The sequence below is a fragment of the Octodon degus genome, unplaced genomic scaffold (assembly GCF_000260255.1).
Source record: "Octodon degus isolate 3935 unplaced genomic scaffold, OctDeg1.0 scaffold00090, whole genome shotgun sequence".
Taxonomy (NCBI): Eukaryota; Metazoa; Chordata; class Mammalia; order Rodentia; family Octodontidae; genus Octodon; species Octodon degus.
Genome location: NW_004524666.1, coordinates 8504328 through 8520363, shown reverse-complemented (window position 1 = coordinate 8520363; position 16036 = coordinate 8504328). Strand labels below are relative to the sequence as shown.

Below are 16036 nucleotides of genomic sequence, written 5' to 3'. Positions count from 1 at the left end.
TGGATGGTTAAGACCAAGATGAAGCAAGGCCTATATAACAAGAAATGTAACTTTCATATCTGATAAGGTCAGTCAAGTCCCCTCAGGATTTATCCTGTAACCCTGTACCACAGTTTGCAGATCCTTTGTCAGTGTCAGCCATGTGGATGAGTCACGGCCATTGTTTAACCAATTTGTTCTCTGTGAAAGCCTGAGAGAATATTTTCTCTCTATGTGACTCTCCTTAGGCACACTCTACATCATTGATCACGTTGCTCTGTGGCCCCATAATCTCCTTGATCAGAAAATTTGGGACACAACTGAGTTATATGATGTCAGAGAATAGGTTTTCCTATGTCCTGAGTCTTCACTGACTTTGAAAGGCTAGGGTCAAAATGTTTGCTGTCCTTGCAGTCCTTTTATCTCTAATTTTTGGTCTGCAAACTTAGGTAGGTAGCCCTCCAGAAGAGAAGTTTATTATTACTCTACAACATATGCAGTTGGGTTTAACCTCCCTATCTGTCTGAATATCAAACATCTTAGGCATAAAATGGAACAGGTATTTTCCATCAAGTATTGATATGTTAAACTTTAAGTCCCTACAGAATATATAGAAAAAAATTTTAAAATGAAAAATATTTAAAGAATATGAATAAACAATTACATATTTTTACACAGAAATTTAGAAATCTAACCATATACAGCATTGTAGCAGGACAGTCCTGTGACTTTTTTTGTGTCTTTTTTTCATTTATTACCCTTTTTTTAAAAAAAAAAATTACTTGAGAGACAATATGGTAATAATTGGTTTGTCATGACAAGAAGATCAGAATTTAGAAGACCAGAATGATAGACAGTCCAAGCATGACCCTGGTATTACACATTGCTACCTTCAGCGCAGTTGCTTAGTTTACAGTTATCAGCATATATAGTTAGTCAGGGTGAGAATCCTACCAATTAACTGCTAGTTTCAAAAACTTTCTCTCTCAACTTTAACACCATCTTCTTAGGTACCTCTGTGCCATGAGAGCCAAGTGGAGGAAGAAGCAAATGCGCAGGCTGAAGCATAAAAGAAGAAAGATGAGACAGGGGTCCAAGTAAAATAGCTCTTACACCCATGGAGGTCAAAAAAGCAGAAATAAAGAATGGTGGAGGCTGACAACGCTGGTGCAAGTTTTGGATGGCATGCTGTCTAGAATGTCTCAATGGGTTAGAACTTCATTGCCATCTGATCACCAAGACCACCTCAAAGAGAGATGATCCACCTGGTTCAAACTAAGCAGTCTCCTGGTTTTTTTACCCCAGACTTGTGGCATTCTGGACTACTTCTGTTCTCACTTTTGGCTGAGTGTAAAGTGTGTACAATAAATCATCTCTTCTGTGTTAGCTGGAAAAAAAAAAAAAAAAGAACTTGCTGTTTCTCAGGATCATTGCCTTACCCATCTTGTGCGTATAAATGTATGGCTTTGCCCCTGTCATGTTTCCCCACTTTTCTCCTTGTCCTCTCCTCATTGTCCAAGCCTCAAGTTCTTGTTTTCCTTTTAATTGTGTTATACTTTTCTATTTGTATTTCTTCTTTTGAGTTCTTACATAGGGAGACTATATGATATTTACACATGTGGGTCTGGTTTATTTCACTTATGAGTATATCTTCAAATCGCATTGACTTAAATATAAATGCTTCAAGTTTATCATTCTTTATAGCTGAGTAATACTCCATTGTATAAAAATACCACATCTTTTTCAACCATTCCTCATGTGATGGGCATCTTGGTTATTTCTAAGATTTGGCTAACACAAATTGTGCTGTGATAAACAAAGATACACATATATCACTATGATATGACGTTTTCAGGCCCTCCAGGAAAATTCCCAGTAGGGGGATAGCTGACTTGACTGGGATTTCCAGTCCTAGTTGTTTAAGGAATCTTCACACTGATTTCCATAATGGTTGTATCAGTCTACATTCCCACCAGCAGTGGAGAAATGCTCCCGTTTCCCCACAGCCTCTCGAATATTTGTTGGTGGTTGATTTCTTTATGATAGCCATTCTTTCTGGAGTGAAATGATATCTCAGTGTTGTTTTAATTTGCATTTCACAGATGGCTAGTGATGTGAAGCATTTTGTCATATATTTATTCACTTCTTTATTTTCATCCTCTGAGAAGTGTGTGTTCATCTTGGATGCCCATTTCTGGATTGGGTCTTTAAATTTAGGGGCCTTAATGTTTTTTAGTTCTTTATGAATTCTACAGAGCAGACCTTTGTCTGAGTGCTTATGAGTTAAGATTTTTACAAAATTTATGGGTTGTTTTTTCACTTTGTTGGTAATTTCTTTTGACATACAAAAACTTCTCAGTAAGAGGTGGTCCCAGTTGTTAATTCTTTCAAGTATTACCCATGCAATTTGATTTTTGTTCAGGAACTCTTTGCCTACCCCTATGTCTTCAAGAGTTCCTCCTACTTTCTCTTCTAGGAGATTTAGTGTTTGTGTTTTAATGTTTAGATCTTTAATCCATTTTGACTTTAGCTTAGTGCATGGTAATGGACCTGAGTCAAGTTTTAGTTTTTGGCATGTAGAGAGCCAGTTTTTCCAGCACCATTTGTTAAAATAGGCTATCTTTCTTCCAATAAGCATGTTTGGCCCCTTTGTCAAAGATCAGGTGGCTGAGTGTGTTCATAGAGGTCTCTGCATCTTCTAATCTATTCCATTGATCCTCAGGTCTATTTTGTTACCAGTACCATGCTGGTTTTATGATGGTAGCTTTGCAGTATAATTTCAAGTCAGGAATTGCAATACCTCCTGCCTTGTCTTTGTTGGCCAGGATTGTCTTTGCTATTCTAGGTCTTTTTTTTTTTTTTTTTTTTTTTTGTGGAACTGGGGATTGAACTCAGGCCCTTGTGCTTGCCAGGCAAGCATTTATTCTACTAAGCTATTTCCCCGGCCCCTAGGTCTTTTCTGGTTCCAAATACATTTTAGGAATGATTTCTCTAGATCTGGGAGGTATGTTGATGGTAGTTTTATAGGGATAGGGATTGCATTAAATTTGTACAGCAATTTTGGGAGTATGGCCATCTTCACAATGTTGGTTCTTCCTATCCAGAAACATGGAATATCTTTCCATTTCTGAAATCCTCTATGATCTGTTTTTTTCAGAGTACTGTAATTTTCCTTGAAAAGATCTTTGACTTCTTTAGTTAGATGAATTCCAAGGTATTTCATTTTCCGTGGTGCTATTGTAAAAGGTATTGTTTCTGTAATTTCCCTCTCAGTGTGTTTGTTATCTGTGTAGAGGAATGCGACTGACTTTTGGGTACTGACTTTCTTTCCTGCTATGCTACTGAATTTGTGTATCTTCCAAGTAAAGTATCATGTCATATGCAAATACAAAATATTTTTAAAAACAATGAAAGAGAAACTTTACATATTTTTTTTCAAATGCTATCATTGTTGTCACCTCTGGATCTAAATTTCCTGAGCTCAAGTCCTAGCAATGACATAAAGTGGAATTTTGAGAAACTGACTCAATGTTTCTGCTCCTCAGTTTCCTCATCTCTAGAATAAGGGTGAAGACAATAACGGTGTGCACCGGATACCAACAGTATCCGGTGGCCCAACAGCACAATGCCTGCCTAGCAAGCACAGTATCCCGAGTTTGTTTCCTGGTATCAAAAATGAAAAACGGGGTGGGGAGTGGGGTGGTGGTGGAGAGGGTTGATAGAACATATGCAAAATATTTACTGTTATAATTGTAAATATTTTGAGTCCAGAGAATAGATATGGCAAAGTAACCTAAATAGAAGCCCCTGATGTAAGGCAATATTTCATTGGTCAATAATAATTTTGATAAACTCTTCTAATTGAAGTTTCAAAATTTCAAAGTATTTTTACATATGCCTACTCATTTTTATTTTTTCCAGATCCCTGCAAAGTAGGCATCAATGATACCATATTCTCCTTCACTAGTGAGGCATGTGAAGCAGTACTGAACCTGTTATTTGGTTCCAGGGATCAAACTCAGGACCTTGTGATTGCCAGGCAGGCACTTATGCTGCTTAGTTATCTCCTCAGACCTGAATCTTTCTGATGGTCACATAGTATTAAAGGGTCACAAAACCAAACTTAGTTTTTAATGTGTAGTGGGCTTATGAGGCACCCAGCTGCCTGCACAGTATTCCCTCTGCAAGATGACCTGCAAGGGACCACATGACGTCTGTGGGCACTGCTGCCCCATCTTGCCTGTCCTCTCATACCATTCCTAAGAAGGACCCAGCCTGTAGACCCTCTTTCTGTCCCTTCTGATTTGGGCCCCCAGGTTCATTAGCTTCCTGTCTACCCCCTCTTGTACCAAAAGACTGGGCTATCCGAGGATGCAGTTCTAGGCTCTTACAGTTTTCTACCTTGATACCAACCAGAGTTCTATTAAATGTTTGCATGTCTTCTGAAAGCAATACTACCTCTATTTTCTAAGTTAATGCAGAATATTAATCTGAGCATTTCGTATTTCTAGATCCAAATTTGAACATATTTAGAAAATAATAATAAAAATTGGCATCAGTAGGAGAATAAATGGAATGAATTACAGATATTCACTATAATTCATAAAAGAATTTCAAACAGGTTTTTAAATTATAGCATAATAAAACAATATAAAAAGGATCCCTGAAGCTGGGCATAGTGGCACATGCCTGTAATCACAGCAGTTAGGAGGCTGAGGCAGGAGGATTATTGTGAGCTCGAGATCAGCTACAAACTGAACTCAAGGCCAGCCTACACTGCATAGTGAGACCTTGTCTGAAACACACACACACACACACACACACACACACACACACATGGATTTCTGATAATTTGGAAAAAAATTCAATTTTAATTCATTACTAATACACCATACACACACTTGCCCCCATGAGATAATAAAAAGCTATATTTTATTTTATTTTTTGAGGTAGGGTCTTGCTGTGTAGTTCAGGGGGGCCTTGAATGACTGTGTAGCCCAGGCTGGCCTCAAACTCATGGGGATCCTCTTGCCTCCACTTCCCAAGTGTAGGTATTACAAGCATGTGTCACCACACTTGGCCAGGAGTTACATATTTTAAAAATAAAAATAAATCCTTAAAATTAGAATAAAATAAGACAATAAAAATAACAGAATATAAAACATCTGGAGAAAGATTTTTTTCTGCTTTTAGAAGGATAGAAGAAATCACAAAGGAAATGCTCAAAAGATTTGATTATATTAAAATAATTTTCTGTTAAAAAATAGAAAAATGGAAAAATATTTGCAGACAGTATGTTGGAGGAAAAAAACTAAAATTTTTATGCAAGTAAAGCTCATGTAAATAAGTAAGAATGACATTAGGATTTAAACTTATATTAGCAAAATAAAAAAACAGAAAATTCTCAGAAATTACAGCTCATAACAAAACATTTGAAAGAATAATCTGAGTAAGCTGAAAGGAAAGGTAAATTAGGAGCTTTCACATATATGTGTACATCAGCGCATTATAGGCTTTCGTCTAATACTGTACTATACACTGTAGTAGACCTGAGTGTCTTAAATGTTACTGGCAGCATTATGAGTTGGCATCACTATCTTGGAAAGTAATCCAACAATATGTATCCAAAAATTTAAATTCATTTCACCAATTCTTCTTCCAAGATTCTATTGAAAGGCATCAATTCAAAATATGGAAAAATCTGTAAGCATAAAAATGTACCTTTTAGCAGCTTTAATAAGGGACAACAAAACTCCTTGAATGCCCAGCAGGAGGGACACAGTTAAAGGAGGATGATTCATCACATCAGAGAATGGTGTGGTTATGAAGCTAAACTAAAGATTAATTAGTAATATGAAACATACATAATATTGAGCCGGCGAGATAGCTCAGTGGACTAAGTGCCTGCTTAGGCAAGTGCAGGGCTCAGGGTTCAATCACAAATGCCATGCCAGCCCCGCCTACAGGCACGCTAAGCCTGCCACTGAGACTGGGGTGATGGCACAGGCCTGTAATCCCAGCACTGGGGAGGCTGAAAAAGGAAGATCACTAGAAGTCCAAGCTACGCAGTAAGACTCTGTACCAAATACATTAAATAAATGAACAACTCCTCTGAAAAAAATAAATTAATAAAAAATATATATATATTAGCTGAGAAAAATAGATGTCAGTGTACAAAGCACATGTCTATGTAAAATAGTCATGTGAAGAATATCTGAATTCAGAAAAATGATAATGGATGCATGTGAGTGGTTAGTTATACTTCTTTTGCTAAAATTCTCTAATTTTGATTTTCATCAACTTAAAATTAATGCAAAATAAAATGGAATGTTAGTTTGATCAGGAAGTGCTAGGAGGCATGGCAGACCCACAGATCACTTTGGCAGCCAGGTCTTTGAAAGTTCCTCTGCTGTGCAGCAAATATCTACAGAGTAAAGTGGAATTGCAAATCGTACTCAGTCTTGATAGCCTTAATTAAGAAAAGCATTAAAACCCAAGTAGAAAACTCTAGAAATCATTAGGCCACAGTTTGAACCATCAGACACCAGAGGAAGGGGTGTTTGAGATCATCAAACTCATCCTCACTGACTTCTACCCCGATATATAAATCCTGTTTTACAGAAAAGGAAAGTGAGGCTCAGAGGGGCCATCAGACTTGCTGCAAGGCACACAGCAAGCTCGTGGCAGTGCTGGATGTGAGTCTGGGTTGTTGCCTTCTATTTTCTCTCCTGAATCTGAATTTGACTCAAACAGATTTTAAGAAGAGTCTTAGTGAGAAGAAAATATGTAAGTTTTAATTTAAACTGTATATTGTTGTGGAACTGTAAATAAACCAGAAAAGTTTTCACATACTTATATAATCCCTTCAATTTTCAGCTTTAGCAGCATTCTTATATACTAGCAAACTCGACCAAAAAAATTATATACAAATGTTGGCAAGGCCCATGACTGTTCTCTATCCCTGGCCAACAGTGAGGAACAAAGCCAAACAGAGAAATAAGGCTAAATAGTAACATCTGGAAGGAAACGTTCTCTTTGCCAAGAACCAAACTGTCCTCTAGACAAAGAACCCACATCTCTCTGGAGCCGCGCGCTGTACCAGGCCTCGGGCTTGGTCGGCGAGAGCCACAGGTCCAGGGCCAGCTGCAGGACGCGCCGCTCCAGCAGGGCGAGGCCCCAGGGGGACCTGGGCCGGTGGGCGTGGCGGGCCTCTCTTTGTAGGTGCTCGAGGGCCCTGGGGATGAGCCCCACCAGGCCGAGGGAAGGGTGGAAGTCCAGCAGATGAAGGCCTCTCAGAGCCGGGCTTGAAGAAGAGGAAACATGAATGACAGTTTTACACAACCAGTAACTTTCTCAACATAGCTGAATTTTATAGTTTTAAAGACCAGTAGGGGCCAGGGAGATGGCTCAGTGGAAGAAGCGCTTCCCTGGCAAGCGCAAGGGTCTGAGTTCAATCCTCAGTTCCACCAAAAATAAAATAATAAAATAAAATAAAATAAAATAAAATAAAATAAAATAAAGACCAATAATGCAGCTCCCATAAGTTCAGAGTGTTATAGAGAACCCAGCCCTCAGAGAGACTACAGTAATCGTTCGGGGAGTCTCCTGGGTCTCACGACATCCTCTTTGCTTTAATGTGAATTCTTCAAAATCAAAAGAAGTAGGTATGTATTCTAAAAGCCCGAGAGAAAGAAGACTATGCACAGCAAAAATGTCAAATCTCAGTACACAATATCTAGTCAAGGGGCCGGGGAGATGGCTCAGTAGAATAAGTGCTTCCTTGGCAAGTGCAAGGACCTGAGTTCAATCCCCTTTTCTGGAAAAAAACAAAGCAAAACAAAATCTAGTCATATATCTGAGAACAAATTAATGAACAACAAAAACGGGTAACTAAAAAATACTTTACATCATTGTTAGCTTCTGTTTTTCACTTGAAGTTTTATCCTTTCCCCCCAACGTATTAATGGACAAAGGCACGTTTTAAAATCTGTATGCAGTTCCTGGCATCATTTATATTTGCTGTAAAGATGTTATACTTTAGAAATAAATGAGACCAGAAACAATTTTGAATGTCCAGTGTGGGTTATTCCTTTGGAAATAAAGAATACAGCACACGTCAAGGGTCTCCCAATACCTAGGGAGAACTGAAGACAGGAAATATTTCCTTTAACTTATGCAAATGGAATTCTTAGTGCTAGATCTTTAAAAATATAGCACAAAGTCTGGAAATGGATCTCATCAAGCAAATAATATTTGCTTTTAAGACTATTCTGACAAGCGTTAGTATCTATACAGCCTTTGCTTGTTCAGCCAAACATCATTTCCTGAACAGCAGATTCTTCCTGTAGCAAGCTGCACGCACACAGCTGCTATCTCAAGCTCATTACAGTGACGAAGATCGGTCCTGAGAAAGGTCTGTGGGAAAAAATGCAGAGTGCTTTCTCAGGAAACAAGGCTAGAATCTTAACGATTAACTTCCACAGCACACTGCCTGTCCCTGACATTGTGCCATAACGCAGGGCCGTCTCTCAGACGAGGGCTGCCTTTGCTACTGCACTGCGCATGTCAAGGCTGAGGGGGCGTGTCTTGTTCCCATCTGTATTCCCAGCTTCTAGCACACTGCCTGGTACACGCAGCTCCTCAATGAGCACTTGTTGGATACTGAAAGGAGCTGGAAAGTTCTCCATCCATTCAAAGGCAACAGAGAAATTTTGTTTGCCTCAGGCTGCACAGATCCACCTGGGGCTTGTCACCTGCTTCCCGCTCAAAGCCTGACGGGAGAGTCATCGTTTTGTATACCCAATCAGAGAGGCCTCAGGAACTTAAACTCTGCTCTTTAGAGGCATGAGGTCACAAGACAAGTGAGCAGAAACCTCTGTAATGACATGTGTTAGAGAGAATTCTCTTCTGAGAAATGTGTAAGCACATCTAAATTTCAGATGTGGGTGGTGTGCAGCAAGAACTACTTTTTTTTCTCCAGAACCTTTCAAGAAAGTGACAATTCTGCACCCAATGACAGAAGTTTAAATTCTAGCACCTATTCCTTTTACATACAAAGCAAACAGATTCAATATTCAAGGGAATGCTTCTGTTGTGACTTTTAGCTTCCTTTCTTTCCTTTTAGACAGGAACTAGGGGCCTAGTTTGTCACTCAGGCTGGCCTTAAACTCCCTAGGTAGCCCAGGATTATCTCAGCCTCCCAAGTGCTGTGATTATAGGTATGTGCCACCATGTCCACTTCTGAGGCTTTATACACATACCTCTTATCTGCCCAAACACTTGCAAGGTGCTTTATGGAATAGCGTTTACATTCCACACCACACTCTTCATTAATCTAGAAGATTAATTGTAAAATGCTTAAGGGCAACACCAACTTACCAGACGTTACTGACAGAATCAGGTTGCTTACAAGAAATGTCGAGAGGTAGTCCGAACGTATCCCAGTCACCTAGATGATCTTCCCAATGAAGCCTCTGGACATATTCTGTCTGACTCTCTATCTGAAAGTGTAACATAAGCATTAAAATGAGAAGAGTTCAATTTTCTCATAGGCAGAAGTGGGATTGCATGTGAGAAGGCTATCATCCCTTTGAAACTATCATTTGGCTAATTTTCATCCAGATCTTGTTTTCCAGATTCATTTGCAATGAGACATGCCGGTCTGAGAAGTCTGAACCAAGAGTCAGCCAAAGGAAGCAAAGACAACTAATTTCTGTCTGTCAAATAATTCACTGCATGGACAAAGTTCCAACCTGGTTGCAACATTCTTTATGTCCTGCGTGCTTTCTGCTTAGCTTTTCCCTGGAAGGCACAGAATGTGATCATTTCTTTCAGTGACACATTAAAAAAGGAAAAAAAAAATTATACCCCAGTGTCTTAAAAAGATGTATTATTAGTTCTTCTTTCACTACTGACAAACTTTATGATCTAATGAAAACTGAAGAGGAAAGTTTCAGGGGGATCACTAACTATCATTAGGACCAGATATCTCCCTTTAAGACCAAAGTTATTGCTTGGAATTCAGCAATGCAAATGAGCTTACAAATAACCATGTAGTACATGTCCCCTAGAGAACCCAGCTTCAGGCCAGCAAGATAGCTCAGTGGATTAGGTGCCTGATTTGGCAAGCACAGGGACCAGGGTTTGATCCCTGGTCCTGCCCCTGGGGCACACTGAGATGGTGACAGAGTCTAGGCGCCTGTAATCCCAGCACTGGGGAGGTTGAAAACAGAAGGATCACCACAAGCCTGATCTGCATAGTGAGACCCTGTACCAAATATACAAAATGAAATAATAATAATAATAATAAAGAAAATCCAGCCTCTGGACCTGGAATGTTCATGTTCATGTCTGGCCCTTGTTTTTCATATATGTGAACATGTAATATTTATTCATTCATTCTTCTTTTTTTCTTTTTGAGATAGGGTCTTGTTATGCAGCCTAGGCTGCCCTGGAACTCACATGATCCTCCTGCCTCAGCCGCCCCCGTGCTCAGATTACAGGCACATACCACAGTGCCTGGTTCTGAATATGCCATATTTAAAATCCTACTCACATGATGGCTGAGGATGCTCCTCACCAGCTGCAGGTGAAGCCTCAGGCAGGTGCATGCCTCTTGGTAGGCCTTAATGAAATAAGGGTGGCTTAGATCAAATTTGGGGCGCTGGTGCATAATATCTGTCATCGCTTGTGCCAAGGCAAACCTTTCCTCAGGGTCCAACGCGTGCTGGTAGGCTTCAAAGTAACAATCTAGAAGCTGGAAATGAGATTGGTAATCAGAGGCAGCTGTAGGGCCCCAAAGGAAGGAGAGGCCCCCTCTAGGCTTTGGCAGGACAGGCAGCTTGAACTTGTGGTACACAGGAGCCCTGGGATGCACAGTATAGCTCCAATACTAATTGTGCAGCTAGTGAACCCACAGACAGTTAGAAAGGGTGAGGGAAAGGCCCACACTCTGGCCCACACTCCACTTGGGCCAGAGGCAGACTTGAGTTCTACCTTAGCTTCTGTCTTCTCTTTCTCACTGTCTACAAAAGGGCATTTTAATGGCATTAAAATGCAAGTATGCCATAATCACAAACTCCCATGAGGCAGCGCATTCAGAGGTACGTGTTTACCACTCCTCCAAGCCCAGCTCCTCCTCTTTGCCTAGTTACTTCTCCACAATTTCTGGCTCTTAATAAAACGGCACACAAGCCCAGGGGTCTTCCTTCCTTCCTTCCTTCCTTCCTTCCTTCCTTCCTTCCTTCCTTCCTTCCTTCCTTCCTTTCTTTTTTTGTGGTACCAAGGATTGAACTCAGGATTTTGTGCTTGCCAGGCAAGCACTTATTCAACTGAGCCATCTCCCTGGCCCCCTTCACTTCTTCTCTGTGAAGGCCTCCGTACAGATACACAGTAACTGCTGCTATCTTTTGTCCATTTACTTTTCTGCCCACAAGCACTGAATCTGAGAGGGTGGAGGAGAAAGTTTTTCTTTCTCCACATGAGACTGTTGAACATTGGACAATGAAGAGCACCCTAAGACACACATATTGCTTTAAGAGAGGTTCAGTGTCTGACTACCCAATACTAAGGCTCGAAGAAGAAGAACCTGAGCATTTTATTTAGCACTGGATCTTATGAGATGAAGCTTAGTATGAAAAGTACACTCTGGGAGAGGTCAAAGGCTCTGGCCAAGGAAGACCAGCACAGGCTAGAAACGCGCATGAGCACATGAGGGGGGTTGTCATGCCTGCAGCAAGCACTGGGACAATGAAGAAAGCAGGGTGACCTGCATTGCTTCGCTCCGTTCACTAGAGCCCCACTCTAGAATAATATTTGATTATTAAATGGCAAAATGTAAACAGAATGAAGGAGAAATGGGTAGAAGGGGCAAGAAGGGTATCATAGGGTCAGGCAAATAGCTCAGCGGATTAAAGCGCCTCCATGCCAACGACGCAGGAACCTGGGATCAATTCCCAGGCGTGCTGTGCTGGCCCTGCCCCTGGGGCGTGCTGAGACAGCATTGAGTCTGCGCGTGGTGGCGCACGCCTGTGATCCCAGCTCTTGCCAGGCTGTAAACAGGCGGATCCCTATGAGTCCGATCTAGTAGTGAGACCCTGAACATCCGGTAGACTCTTCCAAAAAATAAAATAAAAAATCATAGAATAAAATTTTTAAGAAAAGGGTATTATTTAGAAGCCCCACCAGTGAGTTAAGAAAGAAACAATTACTTGCCTAATTCACGAGGGACCAACTTGGGTCCTTTTGTCTGGCCGGAGCAAGACCAGGAGCCAGTGTACAGTAAGTATTTGTTCTTCCTTGACCTGTTTTTGGATAAAGAGCCCAATTGTTTGGTTATTTGGCAGGAGAAGTTTTCAGGGAGCCTGCAAATGGCCCCGATCTGGTGATGCCAGGTTCCAGAGGCAGGGGCTAAAAGGCATGGTCATGATTGTTGATCGAGTTGTTGGATTTAGCCAACAAAAATAGAAGGCATCCAGTCCAATTGGAATTTCAGATACATAACAAACACACTTTTTGGTATATGTCCCCAATATTGCAAAATTTTATCTGGTAACCTTTGCTGTTGAGAAGGCAATGTGGCTCTTTTTAAATTGATCAGGTTTCTTTTCAAGCTTGGTGTTCAACCTTGAAAAGTTCTTGGACAGACCCATGTATGACTTTATGTGAAGTTCCTCCCCTCCAGCCACGGGGCGTGATCTTTCTGCCTCGTAGGTTCTGTTTATTATCTATTTGCTAACTGGACCATTCCCATCTAAACTCTGGGCTGGTATTTGTCTAAGAAGTCTTGTCAGCCTGTCATATGTCACCTGTGTGTGTGTCAAGGGCCAGCTCTTAGGCAAAGTAATATGTCACACACACTACTTGTAGGCAAAACAGTATTGGAGAAATGGGAAAATAGGCAAAATGAATAATCTCAAACATTACTGTGTTTATATTATATTTACCTCAAACATTTTTCTTTTGCTGGGGTTTAAATTTTTTTTAAAAATAGTGGTTTAGGTCAAGTGAAACTGCAAAACAGGAAATCAATGCTATGCACAACTTGTCAGAGAACTTTTCCCTTTTCAAAGGGATACATGAAAATACTCTTAGTGCCATGTAGGACAGCTGAAATTCTCCTGTCAGTGTGCCTTTTGGTGGCCACTGAGAGAATTAGCAGACAATATGGCGTCACACAGGAGCTGGCGCAGCAGATACCTGGCTCCTCTGAGTCATTCAACCCACTCCTCTTGACACCAGCTCTAATTTAACAAATCTTCATATGTAGTGTGGTTCTTGTAATGATTTAACAGAACCCAGTAGGTTCAAGCAATTCTTTTTTTTTTTTAAGCCATTCTTAAGTAGAGATACCAATATATTTAATAATCAGAAATAGCAGAGAAAAGTTGGCTGTGGACTCCTTCCAGGGGAAATCAATTGTATTGCATTTTATTTGTTTATATATTTATTTATTTATTTTTGGTGGTACCAGGAATTGAACTCAGGACCTTATGCTCACTAGGCAAGCACTTATTCCATTGAGCAATCTCCCCAGCTCTAAGTTTTTTTTTTTTTTTTTTCAGAACCAGGGATTGAACTCAGGCCCTTGGGCTTGCCAGGCAAGCGCTTATTCTACTGAGCTATCTGCCTGTCCCTGTATTTTAGATAGAAATCTGGTTTAACGCTTAAATATGGGCTCTTTTGACAGAATTTCTGACTTGGAAGGTCATATTTTACCTCTGGCAGAGATAGCTTTGTTTTTATAGGGAACTTATTCTTAGAATAGAGATATATTCTCAACATTTTTTTGGGGGGTGTACCAGGAATTGAACTTAGGACCTTGTGCTTGTCAGGCAGGTGCTCATGCCGCTGAACTACCTCCCCACCCTTCAACAACTGCTTCAAATTAAAATGGTTTAGTTTGCCCTAGAAGGAATGAGTGAACAGTTCTGAAAGCTTAGCTTAGAATGAAATGTAGATGAAAGTAGGGAGAAATTGTTTTGCCATTTGGTCCTTTTACTTTTCTTTCATTTTCTCTTTCTTTTCTTTTCTTTCTTTCTTTTTTTTTTTTTTTTTTTTTTTTTTTTTTTGAGACAGGGTCTCACTGTGCTGCTCAGGCTGGCCTTGAGTTCACTATGTAGCCCAAACTGACCTCAAACTTGAAGTGATCCTCCTCCTCAGCCTCCTACCTCAGCCTCCTGAGTTCTGGGATTGCAGGTGTGCACCACATGTGGCTGCTATTATGTTCTGTCTGGGGACTTCACAGAAGACATAGGGGTGTTAAAGGGACAGAGAGTACAAGAAAGAGGGCTTGTTTAAAACGTATGCCTGGACCAAATAAAATTTCCAAGTTTAGGATTTTGTCTTATTTACATTTAATACAGATTTTCCAAGTATTGCACTGAGTCTAAATCTCTCATTTATTTACTTGATTAAAGTAAGATTATAATAGGCAGGTCAAAGTTGCAGACAATCTGGTAGAAACCAGTTATTTTAAAAAGAGGAACTTTTTTTTCAAAGCCTAAGCCAAGGCAACTGTTTTTTTTTTTTAAAAATCAGGTTATTTCCATGAGTAATAGACCAGAGAAATGGCAAACCATCTCTTCTACCCAAAAAATAATGCAAAGAAAACCATCTCCACTTCCTCATCTTTGAACCACATCACAGTGCACTGCGATCATTTCCACCCCCACAGCGCCTCCAGAAGAACGCCACCCAGCTGCCGCTGGCCACCTAGTGCTGTCCCCACCACTGTGCTGTCAGGAGTCATCTCTCATACATTTCACTGTGCTTCACACCAGCAACCTACTCTTCTCAGTGAGACTCCTCTGGCTTTCACAGTACTGTCTCCTCTGTCTGGCTGCTCCTTTTAGTCCTGTGACCTGCTGCTAATGTGTAAGCATTTCAGGGACCCCTTCAGACACCCCTTGCTTTCCCCCCTTGTTTTGACCATTCCTGTGGTTCCATTTCCTCCTTATCCTTCAGCTCACACCTACTCCAGAGCTACAAACCGAGGGCTCCCCACAGGCATTTCTGCCAGGCTTTTATCAGCGCCCCTCAAATGCCTTGTGTTCTAGAATCAATATTATCTTCTTTCCTCCTGCATTCTGCTTCAGTGAATGGCCTCCTTCTCGACCCTGAGGAAGAGCTGTAAAATCCACCCTCACTCTCTCACTCCACTATCCAGCTCTGCTTTGCCAACCCTGTCCTTTCCTCCTCAGTGTGGTCTCCAGTGCATTCCCCTCTCCTGTCCTCACTGGCACATCCTCAACACAGGCTCCCCCGTCTCTTCCGACAGCTGCACTTGCTTTTCCCCAGGGGCTCTCCGTTCCACTGTATTCTGCACTCTGACACCAAGACAGCCAGAAATAGGGCTGCAGTCATGTTTCTTATCCACAGAAGCTCACCAATGGCTCTTCCTTGCATGGAGGATAAACCCTGAAATAGCCTGATTCATGTACCTTTCATATTCTCAACCCCAAACACATGTTTAGATCCTTTTCTTTTATACCCTTATGTCCTAGCTGCAGCAGTCCACTTAGATTCTCACTGGCCATTCCCAGGGTGACTTCTCTGTGGCATTGTGGAAGATGTCTCTTCCGCTCAAGAACCTTTTATTTTCTGTGCCACACAGTATCTTACTGTTTTAATAACAAGATTAAATACCTATTTTTCTCAGAAGACTTCTTAGCACTCTCTCCACTCTGATAGCTCTCTCTAAGATGAATCTCTCCCTTCAGGGTACCCCGGCTTCTGACTGCCCCTCAGTTCTAACTTGTTTACCACTGAGACATTGAATCAATTTTTGTAGATTATAAATTCCCCAAAGATAAGATTAGCTCCTACTTATATGTCCTTAATGCCTGGAACAGTACCTCAGAGCATTCACTGTTTGATGCATGAGCTCCTATCAACTGCCAGCTATCAAAAGGGCAAATAATTCACGCTAAAGATGCAAATGGAGAGCAGCACACAGGCAGTGCTCCATTTATTACTGAGATAGGAACCAGTAATGACATGGTTGGTGATTTCGTAACCTGCTGCCTCATTGCTTTCAAGTCACCCTGTAACGCTGCAC

At 40.9% G+C, this 16036-nt stretch overlaps 1 protein-coding gene across 1 annotated transcript in view; it reads right to left on the bottom strand.

Moving 5' to 3' along the window:
* Ccdc162p overlaps positions 1-16036 on the bottom strand; it is a 252570-nt gene that overhangs the window by 132377 nt on the left and 104157 nt on the right. Inside the window, exons 17-19 of the mRNA XM_023722322.1 lie at positions 10535-10764; positions 9358-9479; positions 7054-7282 (exon numbers count right to left, since the gene is read on the bottom strand). Of these exons, the coding sequence (XP_023578090.1) occupies positions 7054-7282; positions 9358-9479; positions 10535-10764 (581 nt within the window). The remainder of the gene's footprint in view (positions 1-7053; positions 7283-9357; positions 9480-10534; positions 10765-16036) is intronic.